The sequence below is a fragment of the Zootoca vivipara genome, chromosome 15, assembly GCF_965207765.1.
Source record: "Zootoca vivipara chromosome 15, rZooViv2.hap1.1, whole genome shotgun sequence".
Classification (NCBI taxonomy): Eukaryota; Metazoa; Chordata; class Lepidosauria; order Squamata; family Lacertidae; genus Zootoca; species Zootoca vivipara.
Window position 1 is genome coordinate 28,003,096 of NC_142598.1, and position 25,113 is coordinate 28,028,208.

The following is a 25,113-nucleotide window of genomic DNA, read 5'->3' on the forward strand; positions in this document are numbered from 1 at the left end:
AGTTAGATTATCACATGTGGCTGAGACATGGGATGGCAGGGTGGTCCGAGGCTTTTTCCCTCCCCACCCCACCCCCTTTTTTTTTGCTGGACAGAAAAGGCATCTGCACATACAAATGAACCTTGAACCTGAAGCAGATGAATTTGATCTAGAAGAGGTTTGAGGTGTAAGAAAATAGCAGAATATGTTAAGAAGCATGTTAGAGAGGGTGGAATTAGATAAGACAGAACCTTAACAGTGCAATTGTATGTAATTTGGGTTATAAACACTGATGTTGGGTGAGCAGGAAGTCACTAGTTTTGTTGATTTGGAGTATAATTTTTGAGTAACAAATATAACTTTCAATATGGAAAAAGAATAAAATATTACTTTTTAAAAAAAATAGAAGACAAAGCACCATTTTTGTTTTGTTTTTGAAAAAAGAAACATTTATATTTTTATCCCGCCATTGTTCCATCAAGGGAGTCTCCCATACAGGCACTGGTCAGCTCCTGACTTGCTTCTATTCTGTGAATTCTATAATGAAGAACGATCGCAACTCATTTTACCCCTATTATAAAAATTCACACCCTTGCAATATTATCTGGAATTTCCCCCCCGAAACGTTACGCAAATTCCTTCTGGAAGACTCTTTGAGCTCAGTATCCTACGCTGTGGCCAAATTCTGCACCTTAGCTATTAAAAAACGTAAATCTCTTTTATTGAATAACATATTATAACAATTTGTCCTGCCCTCTGATGATGATATTGCGGCTACAGTTCTTAGTTAAATTTCTTATTCTTTTATGGTGTTTTATTCCGCTGGACCTATATTTTAAGTATTGTATATTGACTGTTAAAACCCCATATCAGTTGCTTTTATTGTTCATGTAGAGAATTATGCAGAATTTCTGGTTTAATATGCTGGCTGTTTGCTGTAATAAACATTGACTTGACTTGACCTGACTTGCTTAGCTGCATCATGTCCCTTCAGAACAGTATAACTGTTTATACAGTTTATCCTCAGGAACAGTTGGCCCTACTGAACTTTCTCCTCTACATAATGCCATATGGTCCCCTACCAATATTTTACCCTTGGGACTTGAGAGTGCGTTTTTAAGTGATGGCTGATGTATTACTTCCTGGTGACTGCGCTTGTGTGACTATACGCAACAAAAGTCAGCTCGGTTTCTATCACAGATGAGTTGAACTTAAAATTCATTCACAATGGGAAAGTGCTGAGAAAACCCTTCAACACTTTGAGGGTGCTGGTAACAAGATATATTTAAAACCCTGGAACGCAATGTTTTCATGGGAGATACAAAGATGTCGATAAGTTTGGTCACATGTGTTGATGTTCTTCTCAAGAGATTGAACAGTTATCAAAGGAATGACTATCGGGGAATGAGTTGCATGGACTGAAGCCATCTTAAACAAGGAGCAGGGCCTGTTTGCATCATTCTTTCTTTCAAGATAAGATTGCTGAATTAATGGGTCTTCATTCTGGAGACTTTCCAGGCTGCCTTGCTGATTGTCAACATTTAATAATAAATGATGCATTCAGAATTGAATTTCGGTCATTTGAATTGTGACTACAGTGGTACCTCGGTTTACAAACACAATTGGTTCCGGAAGTCTGTACTTAACCTGAAGCATACTTAACCTGAAGCGAACTTTCCCATTGAAAGTAATGGAAAGTGGATTAATCTGTTCCAGACAGTCCGTGGAGTACTTAAACTGAAGCGTAGTTAACCTGAAGCGAATTTTCCCATTGAAAGTAATGGAAAGTGGATTAATCTGTTCCAGACGGGTCCATGGAGTACTTAAACTGAAAGTACTCAAACCGAGGAGTACTTAAACCGAGGTATGACTTACTGTAAATCAAAGCAGAATGCTGTTCCTGATGGCCTAGGATCCAGTCCTCAGAAAATAACATCATTCTGAGCAACAAAATAATATGCAGATGACTTTGAAATTGGAATCAACAATTTTCTGAGAAATTCTGAGAATTTTCTTTCTCACACTCCCTCCTCTCCTGAAGTATTGGAGAATTTAAGGCAGGGGGACACACCTGGAGAATATTGAGTGATGCACATCCCCAATATTTCCACCATGGATTGAGAATTTCCAACACATGTGGATGCCATCAATTATATTGTTGAAGGAAGCAGTGGCGCCCCCCCCCATTCCTGCCAGTCCTTCCGCCTTAAGCTATTATTTCCTTCATCCACCAGTTTAAACTAGCAATATAGTTTTGTTTAGGATTAACTGGGCCTAAATTTCTCTGGATAGAATTATTTCTGATAATGAAGGATATTTGGTGAAAATGTTGCTTCCCATTTTTTCTGCTCACGATAGGGTGGAGCATTCGGCTCTAAGAGAGAGAAAAGGAGACAGAAAAGGGATATTGAAAGCATCTTTGAGTGTGAAGGATCAGAGTCAGAGGCTGTTGGAGTGCCTGCTTGTTCCTTCTACACTCTGCTTCTTTATTGCTGACCTAAAAATTAGTAGCACTGACTCAAATTTTGCAGGGTAGACAGAGGAAGGAGGACTGAAATCCCCCAGAACAGTTTTGGTTGTAGGGGTGTGAAATTCACAGGCGCTAAAACTCACCACCACTCCTGGAGCATATAATATGGTCACCACCACAGTGGTACCTCGACTTACAAACGACTCGACAACCGAATTTTTCGACTTACAAATGGGGCAAGTGGCCGCACGCTTACGAATTTCTCGACATCTGAGCGGAAACCGCGGCGGTTTTAGATAGGGTTTTTTCGACTTACGAATTTTTCCGCTTCCAATGCATTCCTATGGGAAATCACATTTCCAGTGGCGCTTTTCGACTTACGAATTTTTCGACCTACGAAGGTGCCTTCGGAACGGATTTAATTCGTAAGTTGAGGCACCACTGCATATCGTACCTACAAGCCCTAGTCAAAGTGATGCTGTATCATCATGGAACTTCACTCCCAATGCTTTGGGAAAGTTTTAGCACTCCTGGTAAGAGTCTTCTGCCAGTTCATCAAAAAAAGGGACCACTGATGGGCATCTTTCTAAAGCATCTTCTGGTAAAAGGAAGCTGCCCAGAGGTGAGAAGAGATGGAAGCAAAGGCAAGCTCTTTTCTTTTTATTGTGCATGTGCATTGTACAGCATGCAACCACCTACAGACGGCAAAGGGCCCTGCTTCTGCTCTTGCAGAAAGGAATACCCCTTCCCCCATGCTTTTGGAATCAAATCAGTGCAACGTGAAATCAGCAGTGGCACATCTGGGTGCAGCTAAAGGATCAGCAATGAGAGGGAATCTGTCAAGAGTGAGCTTTTCATACATTTTCCCTGAGAGAGAGAGAGAGAGGGGGGGGCTCTTTTTCTTAGGATCACCTGATCAGGTTTTCACATCTGGTGCAATGCTCACTTAAAGTAACATCTGGAGTTTGCTTTCAGCGTGAACAGCAATGAAGAGCTCGTACGTTTTTAATATTCTTCCAAGCACTGCACATTTTTTGCACAACGTTGTTTTTTTCCCTATCCAGTGCTATTTTGCTTTGTTACCTTGGACTTCCATTGGTTGGCTTCTGACAGTAATTGAAATCGATAGAACTTGACTTTCAGGTAAAAAGCAGAGAATCGCAATAAAGGTGTTAGAATCAAAGGCAAACTAAATTGTGAAAACTGTGGGTTTGTGTTTTGTTTTTTGTTCTTTTTGTTTTTTAAATCACATTCCATTTCAATACCCACATTTAGCAAATACATTCAGATCTCTCTGGTTTAAATATTTGTTTAAGGAAAATGAAAATGAAATAATGGGTAGGTATATATTTCAGATGTGTATCTGATTTAATAGTCATTCCCTCTCACAGGGAAATCCTGGGAAATGCAGTTCTGTGACAGGAGCTAATGGGAAATTCTCAGGAACTTCACCCAACAATGATCCCCAAGATTCTGTGGGGGAAAGCATTGCAGTAAAAGTTCGATACAGTGGATATAACTGTTGTCCAAGTAGACTAGTCAGTAGATTAATTTACAACACCAGAGAACGAAGAATTCGGCTTTTTTTCTGAGCTCACTGGCACATTCACAATGCTTCAGGGAATGCTTTGATGGTCAGCGTGATGATTTCCTTTGTTATTTTTTATTTTCCAAACCATTTTTTTCTTATACAATGCTTACAGGTCTCTGCTCCTTTTGTGCCACAGGTCATCTTGGTTCACTGAATGCAGTCATCCTGCTCTAATGAGCTATTGCTTATGTCCGGAAGCAACGCTAAAGGCTTTGCATCTTGCGTTCTCTCCATGTCAAAGGGCACCCAGCTTTTGCTAGTGTTTCTTTGAGAAGTATGGAAGGTGCTGGCTCCTTTTACTATTTCTTCCCTCCTATACTTCCAAGATAACAGCAATAGAGACTGAAGGAGTGAAAAGGAAAGAATATAACCTTACAGATGCCTTCAAAGTTGTAGCCATTCAGTTTCCATATGAATTTGACTTCAGACTATCTCCAGGAGTTCTTCTTCAAGATGATTTCAGTGTAGGATCCCAACAATACTGGAACTATTCCCACCCCCCTTATAGTTCATGTATTTGCATCTGAAGTATGTACCTAAGGGACACACTAAATGTGAAGTTATGAGATCCATTATTAAACTCCTGGGCTTGTACCAACGAAGTCATTATGTAAGATGAATGACTTCTGCTTATGGAGCAGAACTTCCATTGTCCCACACCCCCTCCCCACCCCCACCCCCACAAATCTGCTCTGGAAGTTTCCCCTGTGAAAGATTTTGGCAGTCAAATCTAACAGTGCATATTGTTGCTAGTTAGCATGAGAAGGGGTTAAGACCATAGAGGTGAATTGCTGATAGGCAGACTCAGGTCATAGAAACGTAATTGATAGAGAAGGCTCTGTGTGATGTCATTTCCCTTCGTCTCCTGGGAGGGAAGCAGCAAAGAAATAGTTCCTATTCCCCCCCTCTCTCTCTTCAGGTTCATGCCTGAGACTGTTTTTGCTGTAAATACAAGGATTTTACCGGCATATATTTTTACCACTGTTGCCACTAAGGATGAATGCTTGACTGTTTTAAACTTACTTTTCAGCCTATAGCCTGTTTCTTTGATAAATGGGGTACCAAAAAAGGAGAAATCAACCAATGACTAATTCCTATGCTTTCAATTAAACTGCTTAAGATGGGATTTAAACTCTGCTCACCCACAAGCTTTTAAATGTAAGCTGATCCATTTGTCTCAACCCACACATGTGGGTCTGTAGACGGATAAAATATAGTTAATAAGCGTGATAAAAACCCATCACCCTCAACCTTCTAGAATAGATTTGAGGCCTTCCGTCCTAATTTCAAACACTTTAACTCAACAGACACCTACTTAATCCTGCTGACAAGGGTTGCCCCTGTTGTCGTGCATTAGGAACAAGCTCCATAATTCTGACTACGTTTTGTTGCAAATGGAGAATTCCTATTTTTGAAAAGGCTGCCTTCTATTACGCATTCCTGGCATATACTGAAGGCGGATGGTGCAAATTCTTTAAAATTATTTCTATGTCCTGCTGATACTCGCTCTATTTATAGTGCACAAAATGCCAGGTCCTCGGCGTATTAAAAGAAAAATCAGGGTTTCCCACCTCCTGCACTTTAGAACTACAGCAGATGCAAGTTAGTACCGAAAATGGGTAGATATGTCGTTTTCAATTTAGTTAGTTATAACCAGTGCTTTTTTCTGGGGGTACACAAAGGTACGCAGTACCAGCACCTCCCCCCCCCAAAAAAATGTTAAAAGTGTGGCACTTACTGTAACAACTTAATGGTGAGTACCACTTTTTTTTCTTTAAAAATCACTGGTTATAACTGTCCATAGATATATGCATTAATATTTACTTTCAAAAATATTAATGATTTTAACACAGGGCAAATATAAGCCAGCAATGGTTCATGATGGTCTCCAGCCCTCAGAACTACTAATATCACCACCAAGAACAGATAGCAGTTCAAGTGCAATGTGGCTGCAAACCTTGGTTTAGCAATTACAATTCCGTTTTAATGAGGGTAGCAAAAAACAATCTGTGTTAATAAGATTAATGAAATTTGAAAGCCAGCAATAGCCCTAAGGCTCATCAATTCCCAGAGTCGTTCTCCATACTGAACAGGCCCCCCACTTCTTTATCAAAACTAATTTCCCTAAATGGTATTAAAAAGGAGGGTGGTCTGGAGCCCATTTTTTAAAGATTGCATCCGTTTGCTAAGAGAAAAGGGGAGAACTCCTAGGCTTTGGGATCGTAGAATGCAGTTTTGTTATGCTGGAGCAGCGTAGGGGCTAAGAGACCAAGTTTCTGAGGGGAAAGTCCTGAACCTTATATTTGCCAGTGGCAACAAACTCCTGACATACCTAGAATGCTAAAAGCCAATTCACTCTCTTGATATACAGTGGTACCTTGGTTCTGGAACATAATCTGTTCCGGGAGTCTGTTCAGCTTCCGAAATCGTTTGAAAAGCAAGGCGCGGCTCCCAATTGGCCGCAGGAGCTTCCTGCACTCAAGCGCAAGCTGCGCCGGAAGTTCGGCTTCCGAAAAACGTTCACAAAGCAGAACACTTACTTCCAGGTTTGCAGCATTCGGGATCCAATTTGTTCGGCAACTAAGCCATCCAATAACCAAGGTATGACTGTATGTGCTTTCCTGTTTTGTAAATGGATCAAAAGAGGGGTTCATCACACAGGGTAACAAACAGCTCTTGTGTGTTAACTGGGAGACCCTTTGGAGTTTTGGATTTCATTATTCCATTCTGGTTAAGTCCAGTCCGTGTGTTACCAATTTATGCAATGTGTGTTCAGAAATGCAACATTTGAATCAGCTCACAACCCTGTAGATTTAGGACTGGGAGGAACAGACCAGCATAGATTTTAAAGCTTTTGCAGAACAAAAAATGACCGGTGGTTCTGGTCCTGTGGAAATGGGAAAGACAGGGAAAGTTACGAGTTATATTTTCTCTCAGACAACTACAAAAGTAGATAACAAAGCAATCCTGGCTTTGAAGACAAAAGCAGGAGCCTTAAGCCAGGGAAGCTAAGCCGGATGACATGGGAAAGCAAAGCATGGATGCCACAGTTGCTTAAAGGGTCTTGGGGAGATAGAATCCATCTAAGAGGATTTATGTCAATTCCAAACCAAGGAATATTCTAAGAAGGGTTACTCCATGGACAAATGCCGTCCAGGGTATATAAAGTCCTTACATTCTTCATCTGCCAAAGGGATAAGGCTAGAGTCCTGGTTCTTCGACTGACTGCTAATTCAACAGTATTACGAGCCATAAAAAGCAAACAAACACTTTTGTGTGATGGTACTCTTCACAGCAGCCATCACTTTTGAAATAACTGCATTGTGAATGACACTGAAGAAAAAGGGTGCAGACTTGGAAGAGGAGGAGGAGGAGGAGGAGGAGGAGGAGGAGGAGGAGGAGGAGGAGGAGGAGGAGGAGGAGGAGGTGGTATCAGAACTGAAGAGGTAACAGGGTTTGGTGAGCAGGAAGGGACTGTGGCAGAGAGCAGTCCAGAATTAGAGGTAGAAGAAGAGGCTGGGCCAGAGGCAGAGATGAGGCAGGCTACTGAAGAAGCCAGGGGGTCTCCCCCTCCTGCTGTGACCTGCTCCTTCCCTGCCCCCTGCTCTCCTAGAACCCGGAGAGGTATGAAGAGGGCAGAACAAAGACAGACAAGGCATAAGAGTCTCAGATTGCTTGGGAAGAACCCGGGGGGGAGGAGATTTAGGGAGCTGTGGGGAGGCAGAGACCTTCATTCCTCGCAACAGCCTCCTTGAGCCAATATCTACTGGGAAGAGTCGCTGTGCTCGCTGTGCTGTTTGTTTCTTTGAATGACACTGTATGAGTTATTGCTGGTCCTCTCCTGACACCTGTCCTGACATCAGGGTGGATGGCAATGGTTATCCAGCAACATATGGAGTTGCCAGAGTTTCCTTATCCTTGCTTGGAGCTTGGGAGCTGGGCACTTGAAAGACCACCTGTTCCCATATCAACCTGTCTATGTGCTGAGATCATCAGTGAACGCTTTTCTCTTTGTGCCGTGATCAACTGAGGTGGGACGGTGATCAGGGGAGGAATCTTTTCAGCGGTGACACCTTGCATATGGAGTTTGCCTAAAAGGCTTTTCAACACTAGGCAAAAGTTTTCTTCTTCTCCCAGTATTGTTGAGCTTTAAACTGTTTTGATGGCTGCTTTCCAGTGTAATTTGATTTTGCAATATGGGTTTTGTTGTTTTGTATCTGATCACGGACCACACTGGAAACTGTTTGGCTGAAGGGTAGCAAAGGTATAAATCTATTTCACACGCTGCCTATTGCTCTGTTCCTCGCTTGGGTACTCTCCAAGTCTGAATCAATCTCTGAGCTCAGTTTTGGATTGTTTGGCCTGATTGCTACTCGTGTTTGAGATTTGGGCTTGTAATGCACTCAAGAGACAAGAACAAGGAAATCGCTTCCTTGTCAGGTGTCTGGTGACAATTAAAAGACAGGAGAGGAGGAAGGAAGGATCTGCACAGTACAGTGTTTTTACAGGCTTTATTCCAAGTACAAACAAAAGGTATGTGTACTGTGCAAGGGCCAATTACTGCTGAGGTTGTTTATGGTAGTGCATTGCAAGGTTGTGCTTGTTTTACATGTTAAGTTAGGTTTCTAAGACATCCATTGTACACAGCACAAGGAAATTGCTGTTGATTACTGTTTTCCCCCTCAGAAGTTCACAAAAGAAGATAACAAACAGCAATTTTCGCAATCGTGGGTAGTGGGTTATACTGCATTTCATCACTTTTCCTGCCACTTTTACAAGAAACCTTTTAACCTGGCACCTCTTGGGGTCCAGAAGGAACTCAGCAGCTGTAGTATTACTCCAAAACCTGCATCCAGATCCTCACTCAGCCAATGAAGCTCACTGGGTGACCTAATTTATGTTGCAGGATTGTTTGGGGAATAAAATGAGGAGCAGGAGAGACCTCCTCAGAAGAAAGTGGAATAGACATGCAATCAATCAATCAATCAATCAATCATTAACTATAATATTGAATGCTGGCTTGCATATGTCTGTGAGCTGTGATGGGTTAATCAGGCGCCAGTCATTTAGGAATTGGTCATTAGGAAACCAAATGATGTATGAGACTGTGTAAATTAAAAAAATTTCAGGAGGCAAGCTGGCCCCTGACTGATTCATCTAACCCCTTTTTAAAATTAGCTTTGATGGAGAACTTGTCACAAAAGGTTGTAAGATCTGTGTGGGCAGAATTGAACATCCAAAGAAACTTTTTCTCAGCTAGGAAGCCAAACACAGAGCATAAGATGAGATGTTTTCCCCAGACAACTAAAACATTATTTGATATATTTTCCAGGTTAGAACAAGAAATAGGAAAACTAGAAAGTGAAGAATCCCAAATATCTGCCAAAGAGAAAATCATCTTAGAGAAACTAAAGGAAACAGAGAGATCCTTTGAGGACTTCCAAAAGGTAAAAGCATTTTTAATTAAACAACAACAACCTGATCATCTACAAATAAAGTGTGAGATGTTGAAGCAAGAGATTTTTCTTTTGCAAAAATGATGGGCCTTTCCACGCTTGCCACTTATAGTAGAGTAGTTTGTGGGTTTTATTTGGATTTTTTTTTTTTTGCATGCTGCTATTTGACATTGGCATCATTCAGCTAGTATTCCGGAATAGGGTACTCAAAAACCTGCTTTTCCTTCTACAAAAATTGTTTTATGTGAAAGATCCAGATTCTCAAATATTTCATGTGTGTGGAATGCGTACAAGCATTGTCCTGCTTTCTGTGTGGAGGGAGGTGGGTGGGCATGATTTGGAAGATACTGGTTTCATGCCGCTTTTCTCTGACCGGTGCATGTTGCCTGCTCGTTTGCAAGCTCAGCTCAGACAAGAGATGCAGTATATACAGATGTTGGCATTGAGTCAAAGTACTCCCCGTGACAGGAGCAACTGCAAACAAAATGTCACCACAATAACCAGGTTGTGAGTCGAAGACACATGGACCATAAAGAAGGCTGATCGCCAAAGAATTGATGCTTTTGAATTATGGTGCTGGAGGAGACTCTTGAGAGTCCCATGGACTGCAAGAAGATCAAACCTATCCATTCTTAAGGAAATCAGCCCTGAGTGCTCCCTGGAAGGACAGATCGTGAAGCTGAGGCTCCAATGCTTTGGCCACCTCATGAGAAGAGAAGACTCCCTGGAAAAGACCCTGATGTTGGGAAAGATTGAGGGCACAAGGAGAAGGGGACGACAAAGGACGAGATGGTTGGACAGTGTTCTCGAAGCTACGAACATGAGTTTGACCAAACTGTGGGAGGCAGTGCAAGACAGGAGTGCCTGGCGTGCTGTGGTCCATGGGGTCATGAAGAGTCGGACACGACTGAACGACTAAACAACAAGACACATGGACACAAGCATTTTAGGTTAATGGGCTTTAAAAGGCCACACATTTATTGGTTACAGAGTGTGAGTGGTATTGGCTTAGGCACTGTATCCGAACAGACTATACTTGACTTCTGCCCACTCTGCAGGGAGTCACACAAGGGTTAACCACCTGTAGGGGGAGCTTGTTGGTGCAAATCAACTGGAAGTTTTCCCCTAGAGTCACCGGAGGGTCATGCCATGGCCCTAGCCACCACCTGGGCATCAGACAGGAGCCATGACCGCTGGATTCCTTTAACGGAATACCCTTAAAGGGGAGGGGTGGGTGATGGCCACAACGTCCCCTCCAACACACAACGCATTTTCAAATGCCAAACCACCAAACCTTACAAAGTTGTGACGATTTGCTACGAAGTAGGCGAAAAACCAAGTGGCTGGACCCAATCTGCCAAGTGGAAAAAATTCCTACCAGGCCCCTTTAGACAACCAAGGTGACCGACCGAGGTCCATAGCAAGGTCAGGTGCTGAGGCAAAACCTAGAGGGAGGGAGGGCAGGTGATCCAAGGAAGCCTGGAACAAGAAGGAAGAGCCCGTGGGCCTATGGCCATTTTTAAACAGCCCTCCCCCCAGCCAGCTGGATTGGCTAGCTAGGGTGCGTGATGCGGGCACAGGACTCCAGTGACGCAGGGGCCCAGCCATGCCCCCCCACGAGCACAGGAAGTGATTCCTGCTCACAACACCTCCCCTCGGGGAAGAGGAGAGGCTTTCACTAACCATATATCAGGTGGACACGGAATTCCTCTTCTAATCACTTATACTCTCACAAGATCAGTATTCCAGAATAAAGGTAAAAGTAAAGGGACCCCTGACCATTAGGTCCAGTCATGAACGACTCTGGGGTTGTGGCGCTCATCTCGCTTTATTGGGCAAGGGAGCCGGCGTACAGCTTCCGGGTCATGTGGCCAGCATGACTAAGCCGCTTCTGGAGAACCAGGGCAGCGCATAGAAACACCATTTACCTTCCCGCCAGAGTGGTACCTATTTATCTACTTGCACTTTGACATGCTTTCAAACTGCTAGGTTGGCAGGAGCAGGGACCGAGCAACAGGAGCTCACCCCGTTGTGGGGATTCGAACCACCAACCTTCTGATCGGCAAGCCCTAGGTTCTGTGGTTTAGACCACAGCGCCAGAATACTAGGTGTTAAATACCCTACCGCCACCCCCCAAAAAAGTTGTGAAAGGGCTTTTCCAATGCACATGCTACTAACGCTTATATTTACTGGCTGGATGAACATGAGTGTACACAGGGCTGTCTTAACCATACGCATTAGGGGTGTGGGCCACCCGGGCACCGGGCTCTCAGGGATGCCAGGTCAAGAGTCCGGGGCCCGAGAGTTGGAGTCTGGGGAAGAGCCCACCCATCAGAGCACCGTGGCAGGCTCTTCCGCTGCCGGCGGCTCTCCACCGCGGGTTCGAGGCAAGCCGGCTGGCTCTGCCCTCCTGTGAGCCTGGGATTGGTGTAGGGCTGTGGAGAGGCCCGCCCAGAGTACGCTGCCCACCTGACAAGGCACCCAGACTAGCACCGCTTCCTCACGCTCCTCTGTGCCCTGCTCTGCCCTGTCTGCACGCCTCAATGGCCGGCCCAGAGAGCATTGCCCCCCCCCTAAAAAGGTCATCAACTGTGGGCAACCGGGGGGGGGCTGGGGGATTTTTGCCTCCCGGCGCCACATATGCTTAAGACAGCCCTGAGTGTACATTATGGGTATGACTATAACCGCAGAAAGTTCTGTCAAATAGCAAAAATGATGCTGGTCTACTTTATACCGTAGGACTGTTGTAAGTATTATTAATGTAATGTATACCAAGTATTCTTGAACATGCAAGAGTTTTATATAAATGCACATAACATGAACAAAAAACGACTGATTCCAGTATTTTTCTTTTTTTCAGAGCTTCTCGCGCCAAGATGGAGGTAAATGTTTTTCTTCTACAATTTACATCTAAAACTGGTACTGATAAATGACCTTTCTATTTGCTATTACCCTACCACGGTTTTTATTATGTTGTTAATCTGCCATCCATCTATATTATGTTTAAATTGGGTGTATGTGTGTGTGTGTCTGGGTAATGAAACTGAAGTAATGCTTTCCCCAGAGTTGCTATTACCAATGGCGAATCTGTTTGTAAGCTGTCTTACTTTAATGGAAGCCAGGTATCTCTATTCTAAATACATTTACTTGAAAGTAGATCTTAGTCGTTCTTTGATCCTTAAGGCACTTCCCTATTCAGTCCCATGTGCCTCTGGGTGAACCCTTATGAATACTGGTGCTTCCAGGCCTTCGCTGAAATCAGAAATGACAACAGTTAACTTGCAGGTACTGTACAACAGGAACCACCGCATTGGAAAGGGACTTCCTCTTGTCGGGACTTATAACAAGTTGCACTGTTTTTGCTCTGCATCCGATAGTGTTCTGCGTAGTTGTTCTGGTGTAGAAGTGATTGGCAAAGCAAACTCAAGCCTCTGAATCTGTAATGACCGGCATTCTGCAATAGATCACCAATCACCTACAAAATGCTTGCCTTAAAATGCCTTGCAAGAGTAGGATCTGAATCACAATGGCCTTCTTTTCTAGGTCTTAGTGGGTTTCCGGTGCTTATGTGACGCACATTACCCTGTAGTAAAGTGAGATCACAGAGTTTGGGTTTCCAAAGAGATTCTGGAACTCAGCCGTGAGTCATGACTTGAACATTTATTGATGAGGTTCCCTCAAAATTAACTGCAAAGAAAGGGGTTTTTTTTCCTGCCAAAGGAATCTTGTAAAACACACAGCAGCTTGTTCCACACATTTGCTCAGTGATGGCAGACAATGGTGTTGCCATAAATAAATGCTTTGTGTCTGTTTGTGGGAGCAGTTTGTAAGGCACAACACACAAAGGCCTGCTTCTTAAGTCTTTTGGATTTGTGCGTGGAAGCACAATTTTAAAACAGAAACATTCACCCAGGTACAGTTTAGTTTATATTCATCATTAGTTTATGCTAAAAGGCAGGCTGGCTGGCTTATAAATCAACTTAGAGAAACTGGTTTTTTTGGGGGGGGGAAGCTATACAGAGCTGCAGAAAAGATCTAGGACACCACATGGCCCATTGCACAAAATAAAGACTTTTAACGGTGTGCTGTGTTATTATATTTTAGCTTCCTGTTTATTAGTAAGGTGTGTGTTTTGTGTGTGACTGGTCTCCTTAGAATAAGATGAAAGTCAACCAAAAGGTTTCCAGGTTACCACTTCAGAGAGAGAAAGAGAGAGAGAGAGAGAGAGAGAGAGAGAGAGAGAGAGAGAGAGAGAGAGAGAGAGAAAGTTGAGGGATGTATCTCCAGCCCTTCAATAACCATCATGGGATGGTTTACATTTCAAAACATGAGCAAACAATTTTTGCAAAAAGCATATAAATTCAAGTTTGATGGAGGGAATCAGAATGCAAAGATTACTTAATATACACATTTTAGCTGTAGAAACAAATTAAACACCCACTAGCTTATGAACACAAAACCATAACTAAACAATATATTTCATTAAATTGGGAAAGATTTGAACTCACACTAGCAATAAAAGCTGGCAGTTGTAGAATTGATTATTCCTGTTGTGTAATGGTGATTGCTTTAAAAAATATATATATTATGTTCAGGGGTCACTGACCTGCTAAAATCGAGAACCTCCTGACACATGATTATGTGCACGTACAACTAGAAAAGTTTTAGTCATCTGGTCTTTCTCTCTCCAACCTCAGCTAGTCTATTGAATGGCAGTCAAAGCAGCGTGACTCTGCATTTTGCTTGCTTTGATGCAATTATCTGTCACAAAGCTTCTGATGTCTATTGTTTGGGGCGATAAGTTAGGAACTCTGCTGCCTAAGCGGTGAAGCCTCTGGGGTCCATATGGCTGTACCTAACTGTATTTCCTGTTCTCTGACAACCAGATGCTGTAAATTACATTTACTCCCAGCTCCCCGAACTCACAACCCTCTATTCACGAACAAAAGAGCCGGTTCCCGGGAAAGACGGAACAAACAGGGTAACTGGTAAGTCTCAGCGGAGCATGGTTTATTCTTTCACCCAATGTGGCAGACATTATTTTTTCAAAAACATATTCGATCCCCTGGGACTAATGCCCAGCTATACTTTAAACAGGGGGAAACAGCTCGTGAATTTGCACGTAACCAGCAAGCAACCTAAATATGTGTTTTTCTATGTTATATCTATTTTTTTAGTTAAAAATAATAATCAAGGGTGGTTAAACTTTAACCGAGATATCGTAAGAAGGGAGTTATTTCTCAAATGTAAATATGCAGTCGGGGGGGGGGGTTTATATTTGAGGGCCTGGACTTTAAAAAACTTACACAGCAAGGACATTTATGTTTGTGAGCAAAAAAAAAAAGTATCAACCCAATTCTGGAAGTAATTGGCGGTAGACTGCAAATGCAATTCAGCAAACATGAGATATGGTTAAAATTCATTGACCATTTACACAAGTCAGTGCTTAAACACACAAGTCAGGCCACATTCGTACCATAACCTTAAAACACATTTAAAGTGCTTGGATTCGCCCAAAGAGTACTGGGAACTTTAGTTTGTTGAGCGTGCTGGGATTTTTTGTTAGGTGTAAAGTGCAGTTCCCAATATTCTTCAGAGGAAGGCAACGCTCCTTAAATGAAGGGCATAGATGTGACCCAAGTATAGAATGCAGCTTATCCTCTGTTTCAATGAAACTCTGTGTCTTGCATGTAAAAAGAAGCATCAGCTTTACATAGAGCCTCCCTTTAGAAACACGTCTGGACTGGAGATGATGGTTTCCTGGTTTCTAAACAGACAGCATTCTAGCTTCTCCTATTTTCCATGCGTAGACAAAAATACAGCCTTGTGAGGGAAACTGACACTTGTTTTCCAATTAGGATTCGAAGCAAGATGTTGAGTCCAAATGTTTGGGGTTGTTCGTTTGTTTTTAAGTTCACTATACATTGCAAGTGTGTGGGGGGGAGGGGAAAAAAATGAAGAAACTTATAAACACCTATGTTAAGAGATGGAATCCAGGTGGGACTTCATTCTCATGAAGCACTTAAGTCGATCATTATTCTTTTACTGCTCATCTGTCTACTAAAGTCCCATTCTCTGGGACTTCTACGACACCAACGGGAGAGATTAGTAATATTCCAAAACGATGCAGTGTAACTGAATGTGTCCAGGGGAAAGATATTAATAGAGGTGGTCTTCAAATGTAGCTGTCACGTCAACACAATGCAGATTAATGGATGGATTCAAATAAATGGACCTGATTCTTTACAAGTATGCATTCTTCCATATAAAAGCAAAACAGTGAGTCTCTACTGGAGTTTCTTCATTCAACCTTTTTGTTTTCAGGTAGGTAGTGGAGGCATTGGACTAAATGGCCTGAGTGCTCGTTACGGGCATGGTGTTTTGGTTTGAAATGATCTAATATGGGAGGTGAATTTGGTTTAAATAGGAGGCCCAACACCTCTTGCTCACAACCCTTCCTCCACACAACCTGCTTAGATCATATGTTTACAAAGAATACAGTAGGAAATAGGAGAAAACTCTGAAATGGCTGGATATGAGTGAAATGCGAGTCATTTTAAAAAGGACAAGAGCAGAGCTCAGAGCTAATGAGGGGGGGGGGTTGCAACATTCTTAAGCAAAGGGATCACATCTGTATATAGTTTTACTTCTGCATGATCAAATCCCAGAGCTGCATATGGACACCACAAGCTTCAGATACACAATGTATGTATGTAAAACAATGTTGCGATTGTTTGAGTGTGCTGCAATCTTACAAAATCACATTGGCTCAAGTCCTCATTTAATGGCATGGGGGGCGTTATTTTAAAAAAAATGTTTGAAGATATTTAATCTGAGAGTGAGAGGAAATTTGACCTTTGGAATATTTAAGTTGCAGCCATAAGAATTGTACACTAGGAAGTAAGTTCAGTTGAGCTCAGTGGGTCTTGTTCCTTTCTGCATTAAACATGTCTGCAATGGGGTGCAAGGCTTGCACCATTTTGTTGTGTTGACAGAATCAGCAAAATGTTGCAGCTAGTAGTGTTCTGTGCTCTGGGGCAGAGAAACAATGAGTGAAAAAATCAGCCTTCTTTTCTGAGAACCAGATGTTGGCGTTGAACGACAAGGGAGCATCTGTCTTCATCATACACAACTTCTAAGGTTTCCTGGGTCGTCTGACTTCCCACAGTTGGAGCCAGTGTACTAGATTCAGTGCAGACCTATTACCTGAACCAGTAAAAGAGTTTCTATACATAGGTACAAACTGCAATACCGGGATGGACAGTTGCTGGCCTGCAAGCTGGATCTAGCTCTTGAAACACACCCTTGTGCAAATTAATTGAAACAAAGCATGTTTTCTATCTTACTCGTAATCCTGTACTCAAAACAAACACAAAAAGTCAGTTGATCGTTATGGTGTCGGAAGCCTGCAGCCAATAGAAGGAATGATGCACTCACCACAATATATTGAGGTTCTAAGAAGGAGAGTTATTCCAGAGCTGGAAAAGAAGTATCCTGATGGTACTGGGATATTGCAGCAGGACCTAGCCCCCTGTCACACATCAAAAGTGGTGAAGGAATTCATGACAGAGCAGCAAATACAGGTACTTGATTGGCCAGGGAATTTCCCGGATGTAAATCCCATTGAGAATTTGTGGGCTATATGCAAAAGTCGCCTCCGTGCTGTAGACTATGGAGAAGCTCGTTCAGGCGCTGGTTCAAGTGTGGTCCAGGGATCTGAAAATCCACAGTGACTGTTTGAAACTAGTAGACTCCATGCCAAACCATGTTCAAATGCTGCGTAAAAATAGAGGAGGTCATATGTACATATATGTGAGTTTTGTACATGTGTATGTGAGTTTTGTACTACTAAATTCATTTTTTGTTTCAATTAATTTGCACAAGGGTGTAGCTTCCACCAGTGACCCTATCAATTTCCAGACAATCAAAAAACAACAACAACAAGCCAGTGTTACTCACAGTTTCAATTGAGAAGAAAAGAAGCAATGAGGCCCCACTTGGGATTTTATATAAATGCTGTCTTGTTGCTACTTTGCGAACATTCTGAATTGCAAAGAATCACTGCTAACCCTCAAGGGGTGTTTCAGGAAGCATGGCCTTTCCTCAGCTTGACAGCACCTGCCATCCAAACCCATGTGCCTCTGCAGGTCTTATTGCTAGGTAGGGATGGACAGAACAATATATTTCTGGTCTCTGCTGCCACTTTCACATGTGGTTACTCATGAGGGTGTCCCATGCCATGTCCACATTAATCTGCAGGGTTTTAAAAAAAAGCTGTACTAAAAATAATCACATTTAAATAACTTTTTTGGAACGTATTTTCTCTTAAAATTCCCATTTGCTGCATAATTTATCTCAAAATATGCATTGTTAAATGCATGTCAATACAGTGGTACCTTGGTACTCGAACGGCTTGGCTCCCGAACGCCGCAAACCGTGGGGGTTCCGGTTTGTGAACGTTTTTCAGAAGCTGAATGTCTGACGCGGCTTCCGCGGCTTCCGATTGAGTGCAGGAAGCTCCTGCAGCCAATCGGAAGCTGCGCCTGGGTTTCCGAATGGTTTCAGGAGTTGACTAAGTTCGAGAACCAAGGTACCACTGTACTTTTTTTGAACCAAGAACTGTGCTGCAACATTTGGAAAGGTGTGGGAGTGTGGCGGATGGCTGTGTTCTGATCCACAAATCAGTGTAGGAGGTGAGGAACAGGTCATCTCATGTTGAAAGATATACAAAAAATTTTCAAGCACCCCGATTACTAGTCGGTCTTTATTGTAGAGTTTTTGAACCTATAGTATCCCATGAGAATACAGAATTTGGCCAAACCCCCAGTTTGGAATATGTAGCTGCTGGTGGGTCAAAGAACCACAGTTAAAACTAATGATGTGATTTATGTTCAGTATTCTTTTAAAAAGTGCAGCGGAACTAATAGACTCAGCTGAGGTATATGCCACATCAACAATATTTTGTTCTGATTCATTGTGGCCAATTTCATTGGGATTTTCATTTTAAAACTGTGCTCAGTTAAACTGTTGCTAATACAGTACCAGAGTAGTCATTATGGTTGTTTGCTAGAAAAAAGGAGAGAGGGGTGGTGAAATCTGTTGAGGAGCCAATATGTTTGAATTGACATATATACAGTATAACAAATCCTTAATCAATCTAAACAAAATAACAAAGTTCCTTCCAGTAGCACCTTAGAGACCAACTAAGTTTGTCATTGGTATGAGCCTTCGTGTGCATGCACACTTCTTCAGATACACTAAAACAGAAGTCACCAGACCCTTATATATAGTGAGAGGGTGGGGAGGGGTATTACTCAGAAGAGTGGTGGGAATGGGTGATTGATTGTAACTTAGTCTGTTACTTGTAGTAATGCCATGTTGTTTTTTACAAGTTCTCTTTGGGATATCATGGTACATTCCAAATCAGTCCTCTTTCATATTAATAGGCTGCGAAGACTGCCTCTCTCTAAACTTTTATTACAGTGTCAATATATTATTTGTTCTTAGAAAATGGTTTGCAGCCTGATCTTATGCCTGTTTGCTCAGACCTATATGGAGTTCAATGAGACTTACTTCCAAATAAGTGGATAAGTTTTCAGCTCGTAGCTGGTCCTTGAGTGAGAGCTTATACAACAAATGTTTACGGGGTTTGTTTGTTTTTCTAATTATATACCGATATAGATGGAAGGAAGGCCTTGAGGGAGTCAACTCAGAAGCATAAATTTTAATCTACCCAGAGTGCCAAAACTGCATCAAAATTCCCAAACACTAGTATTTGAGGTTTTGAAATGGGTTGCATTTAGATCCTAACCTGCCATGAATCGGGGAGGTGAAACAGACCAGAAGCCAAATTCAGAAAATTAAATTTAAATAAACAATATATTGAAGTGCCAGCAGATGATCAGAACTGAGTGGGTGGGTAGAAGCATTGCTCAAGGTTTGTGCCACCTTCTACTGCTTCTTCCTATGTGTACCAATTGATTCTGTTCTGTTTATGCATCCCAACCCTCATGCATCCCAACCCAGCTGTCATGTGCATCTTAAGGACAGTTTATACATACATGCATGCATGCATGCTTGCCATTCGATAACTTCATATCAAGAGGTGACTTCTGCATGTGAATGGACTGCCACAGATCTGTTGTTGTAGAAAGAACTTTAATACTTTCTCATAGCAAAATGCAGTACTTTCAGTGGAGTCAACATGTGTGTCATAATACTATGTACACTGAGTGCAAATGAATCAACTGTTGTTGTGTGCATTTGTGAGCCAGGCCTTGGATGGATCAGGAAGTGGAAACTGCATTGACTAGCTGTATTAATGATGCTGTGAAGCTGGAGGCCAATTCCTTGCTCCTCCCTTGTATTTCAGGCACACTAAGCCTCCTTCCTCTGTTTCCATTTGATCTTTCCCTGTTTTCACTGCTGGGTTAAGAGTGATAACTGAAGCCAAGCTTGCCCATCTTTCTTAGTTTTTGTAAACCTTATGGAAGACCGTTCAAGCTTCCCCTCAGATTTTGGTAGGCTAAGCAGGAAAAGTATCTAAATCCTTGGTGGAAATATTTGTACAAGGCAGCATGGAAGCTCATATTTTATGTTTCAGTACTCTCAGGAAGGCCTATGTATGCTGAAATTTGCAGCATGCATAAGTTAAGTGGCTCAATCAGATTCACATTCTTTCTTTTTCTTCTCAAAATGTGTGTACAGGGCTCCGAAGCCCCGGCTATTGGAAATCTCCTTGAGCAACTTACTGAGCATTGGCTTCTGAGATTGTATAACCCACACCCATATCTTCGCAGGACTAGAGAATGGCTTTGTTAGCTGAAGCTGAGATTCTCAGGGAGCTGAATTTTGTACTCCCATTACCACATTCTGTAGCTTTTCTGCAGTCTAGCAGAATCACGGCATACACCCTAATCTACACATGTTGATGTATCCCATGCTCCCTGACACTTCCTCATGGTGATATGATACACTCTGGATGTCTTCTCCTGATAAAGTGGAGGTTCTCCTGCACCAAAAACAACAGCTACACCCAAAGGAATGGCTGACAGTGGTGAAGAAACTCCATGTCACTTGAAATTCTTGATTGACTTTCAGTGCTGTATATAATATCCTCATTATCTGGATCAGTCAGGTAAGCACGTACACTGGTCCTAAGAGTTTGAAGTCATTTGGCCATGGAGACATGGTGGTAGACCTGCTTGTTTGTCACCACCCTAATTTAACAGAATCCCTTGAACACAGGTAATATTAGGAAGCTCTCTGCTCAGGTTGATAGAGGATATGGCTCGCACCAGTTTCATTGAGCGCTGTAGGTTAACAATGGCTTTTCTTCACAGTATGCACCACACCACTAACATAGATCGCTAGGCGCTTTAGGCGACACCTTACTGGGGGGCAGGGCAGGGCAGGGTGCAGTTGTCTGCTTGTCTGTTTGGCAATTAACCATTCACATGCTTCTTTTTGTTGTAACATGCACTTCCTCTCTTGTTTCCATTCAAGCTTTGTACAGCATGGAAATTAATGTGGAGAAAGACAAACAGACAGGAGAGACCAAGATTCTCTCTACGTCCCCCATTGGCCCAGAGGCTGCCCTTCAAAGAGGAATCAAAGTCTATGACGATGGTACCAAAGTAGTCTATGAGATGCACTCTGCGGGTGCGGTGGTAGAAAACGGAGTGCACAAGTTGAGCTCAAAGGATGTAGACGAACTCATTCAGAAGGCTGGACAATCAAGCGTAAAAGGAGGGACTGTGTCGATAATGGACGGAAACCTCAGCCATATGAAGGAACAGATGCTTTTCAAAGAGGCCAAACTAGAGATGGTGCACAAATCCAGCAAAAGGCATTCCGAGAACCCACGACACCAAGCAAAACTCACTGGGGATGAAGTCCCAGAAGCCACCGCAGATCACCCTGTAACAATGATATTTATGGGTTACCAAAACATTGATGATGAAGATGAGACAAAAAAGGTGCTGGGCTATGATGAGACAATCAAAGCCGAACTGGTCCTCATCGACGAAGACGACGAAAAGTCGCTACGTGAGAAGACTGTGACGGATGTCTCAACCATGGATGGAAATGCTGCGGAGTTGGTTTCTGGGAGGCCCTTATCGGACACAACTGAGCCCTCCTCACCAGAGGGGAAGGAGGAAAGTCTACCAATGGAAAAACTCCCAGGTACAGAAAAGAAAAAGCGCTGTCAATGCTGTATTGTCATGTGACCACCTCTTCCTTTCTTCTTCTTCTTCCGAGCAGCTTGTGCTCCATCACTCCCTTAGACCTCACTGTATTTTTCTAACTGCAATACTGTGAACTGGAAGTGACTGCCTCCATTGCCTTGCAGTTGGGTTTCTCTGGTTTTTCTAGTTCTTTAAGGGAGATGAATTGTGAAATTGTGATTTCTCACCTAATGCACTGTTTTAGGATTATTTTTTAAAAGGGTGAGACAGAAACGGAAAGTGGACACACACAAAATCACTTTCGTATTTGAAACAGATCTTATCTATATCTATATATCTATATAAATATATAATATATGAATATGCATCGATGGTTGTGTGTGAATATGCATATTTATATATTGCATATATTTATGGAACTTATAAATGTATATTAAGAACTTTACTTTATATATCTAGCAGGTATGATCAGCCTCCAAGGATTTTGCAGGACTCTTTTAAGTTTCACATACATGTGAGCCTTAAACTGCATTTTAATGTGAGTGTGTGTTTTCTTAAAAAAACAAAAAAAACCACAAACAAATAGGTTTTATTTTTTACTGGGGCAAGGGGAGAGCACATGGTCATGCTAGCATTTTGATATTACAACATTTGGACTCTTCCTTCCCCAAACAGCTTCACAACCTTTGTTTTGTTCTGGTAGTTTTTCAGCAAGACTTGCCCCATAAAACCTCCAACATAACCACTGGGGCTTGTGCTTAGCGGGTAGGTCACAAACAAGTGAGTTTGACTCAGCAAAGCACTGCTCCTGTGCAACCTCCATTCATTTCCATGGGGCTTGCAATGGGGTTGTGTGCCAGCTTCACTGCTATGAATTAATGTTCCACAGTAGCTACAGAGCTGTAGCTACTCCTTGGGCTCCTCAGAAGAGTGTTCAATGTAGGTGGTATCATTGGCTTCAATGGGACTTGTGTGTGTACAGCTGTGTGACTGGCCAAAGCAGCATCCAACAATTTTGTGCCATCCAGGTGTTTTGGACCACAACCCCCATCAGCCTCAACCAGGACCACAGCTAATGGGGCTTGTAGTCCAAACCATCTTGAAGGACACCGGGTTGGCAAAAGCTGGCAGGCCTGGAGTATATTTTACGACAACAGAAACACAACATGGTTCACGCCAACAAACGCAGCTGACAGTGAAATTGAATTCTTTTTCTGCCTAGCAAATTGAGAGTGATGGTTTTGGGCTTGGGTTTTGGCCTTCCCTAAATCTTCCAGGTTACAGTATTACAGTATTGTGCACCTGTTCCAGCTCTGTACCTTCAGACGGAAGTAGGCATGTTGCGGGTGACAGGTCCATGACTGAAGTGCAGGCACTGATTTCAGTGACTTGCCTTTTGGTAACAGTGCCTCCATTATTTTTTTAATTTTTAATTTTTGTGGCCTGTGGAACCCTGGTATGTGAAAGATTCGTTTGCAGTTGACTTGAGGATATGATAATGGTTGCATGGTTTGATCACTGTTCCTACCAAAAGCAGTTAGGAAAGTTGCAGTTTTCCCTAAGGAGAGAAAAGGCCCAGTTCTCAAGTTATTAGATAAGTTTCATCCAGAGTATGTTATCAAGTTTGTCCCAGAAAAGGGGAAGAGCAAAATGAGGAAGCTGATGCCTTCAGATTGGAGCAAGCTCTGCTTTTGTGTTCATGTAGCCTCAGAGCATTCATAGAGTTTTTCTTCAGGAAGAAATTAGAGTAGACCAAATTGAGGTGCTGTTTTTTTGTATCACTGGAACGGTTTTCAATAACATTGCACTTCAACGGCTGGCGACCAAGAGGAGGCAATTAGGGACCCATTCACCCAAGGTGACTCATAGTCCTCCTTGTTTTCCAAAAGTTCAGCAAAATAGCCTTTCACTCTCTCATTTCATCATGAAGGAATGCTCTGTGAGTCATAAAGGTCGCAGCATAACAGAGGGTCCTTTCCCACTTTGTCTCATTGGGCAAAGTCAGACATTATTTTCCCTTAGGATAGCCGCTGAGGGGAGATTGACAAGACTGGTTCTTGAGTTCACATGCTCCTTTTATGTTACTTTCTCGCTGTGAGGAAAAGTGAAGAAAAAACGGAAGATCCCATGATTGCTTGTCTGTGAGTTCTCTTCTGACCTTAAAAGATGCTACCCTCTAAATCCAGAGGATCTGATCTCTTAAGCTTATAATACACCCCACATTCAAGCAACAGTGGGATCTCCTGTTTGGTCACTTATGTTTCCCACAGCGAATTAAATGGCGGAGCCATGGAGAATGTGTGAGGCCTTCTGCCACTCCCTCCTTGAAGGCATTTGAGCTGGCCCATTGTTTCAAACAAGTATCTCGCGATCAATTATGATGATGATTATCATCAATGAACCTGTGGTGAACTTACACATGTACCGATACAGCTTTTTTTTTTCTATCTGCACTGTTGTAGAACTCCCTTTCGGAGCCCATTGGGGTTGTACGGTGGTAAGAATTTCAGAATTGCTCATTTAAGCCCATGACTCCCGGTGGCAATTTCTGACTAATGCAAGTGATAGGTGTCCTCTTCAAGGCACCCTTATGTGAAAAGACAGCCTGTTGATGAAGTCTCAGACTGGAAGGAGGCACAAATGAAGCCACTGTAGTAATTTGAGACTGATGGGAAACAACAGATCTATACCCTGGCTACAGCAACCTTGCTTAGGCTTTGTATCCCACTGGCTATTTTTCCAGTGGATATATTTCTGGTTGAGAGCTACATGTGTGACACTCAAATTAGAAACACTATTTTCTAGAGGCATTAAAATGATTTCAACCAAGGAGGAATTTCATTTTTTAGAACAGCGGCAAAGCCAGCATCTGAGGTTGTTTCTCACAATGTACCTGTTCTCTCTCTCTCTCTCTCTCTCTCTCTCTCTCTCTCTCTCTCTCTCTCTCTCTCTCTCTCTCTCGTGCTGCTTTCACTGTATTAACTATTAGCTTTAAACATTGTGTTGAATGATGTTTCCACTCTTAACTCTTTTCTTTCTGTGCCATGCATGGTAACTTTCATGTTGGGAATACCAAACGGCCACAGCAGGATTTGCAAGATTATATCATATCCTGGTCTTAAACACATTTACTTGGTAGTATGTTGCCCTTGATTTCAATGGAACATGCTCCCACATAAGTGTGCATTGGATCACAGCCTTAAAAAGAGTAGATTATCTCTTCGAAGGATGGTCTCTCTCATGCAGTTATTTTATTTTCTGTCAAGGGGGGTATGGTGATTTCAAAACCAATGTTGAATATCCATTCAACATTATAAACAATACAACAAATACAATAAAATAAACTTACAGAGGTGCAAAGAGATTAAGCAAGTTTTCCAGCTGATCCCTGCATTTCTAATGGATAACAGCATCCATCTACTTAAAAAC

The 25,113-nt window shown here is 42.4% G+C and overlaps 1 protein-coding gene across 4 annotated transcripts in view; it reads left to right on the forward strand.

Moving 5' to 3' along the window:
* PALM2AKAP2 (PALM2 and AKAP2 fusion) overlaps positions 1 to 25,113 on the forward strand; it is a 228,989-nt gene that overhangs the window by 83,922 nt on the left and 119,954 nt on the right. For 3 of the 4 annotated variants that reach the window (XM_035097033.3, XM_035097034.3, XM_035097032.3), the window contains exons 4-7: positions 9,373 to 9,487; positions 12,357 to 12,378; positions 14,383 to 14,484; positions 21,002 to 21,682. In XM_035097033.3, coding sequence (XP_034952924.3) covers positions 9,373 to 9,487; positions 12,357 to 12,378; positions 14,383 to 14,484; positions 21,002 to 21,682 — 920 coding nt within the window. The remainder of the gene's footprint in view (positions 1 to 9,372; positions 9,488 to 12,356; positions 12,379 to 14,382; positions 14,485 to 21,001; positions 21,683 to 25,113) is intronic. The other variant, XM_035097035.3, reaches the window with a different exon arrangement.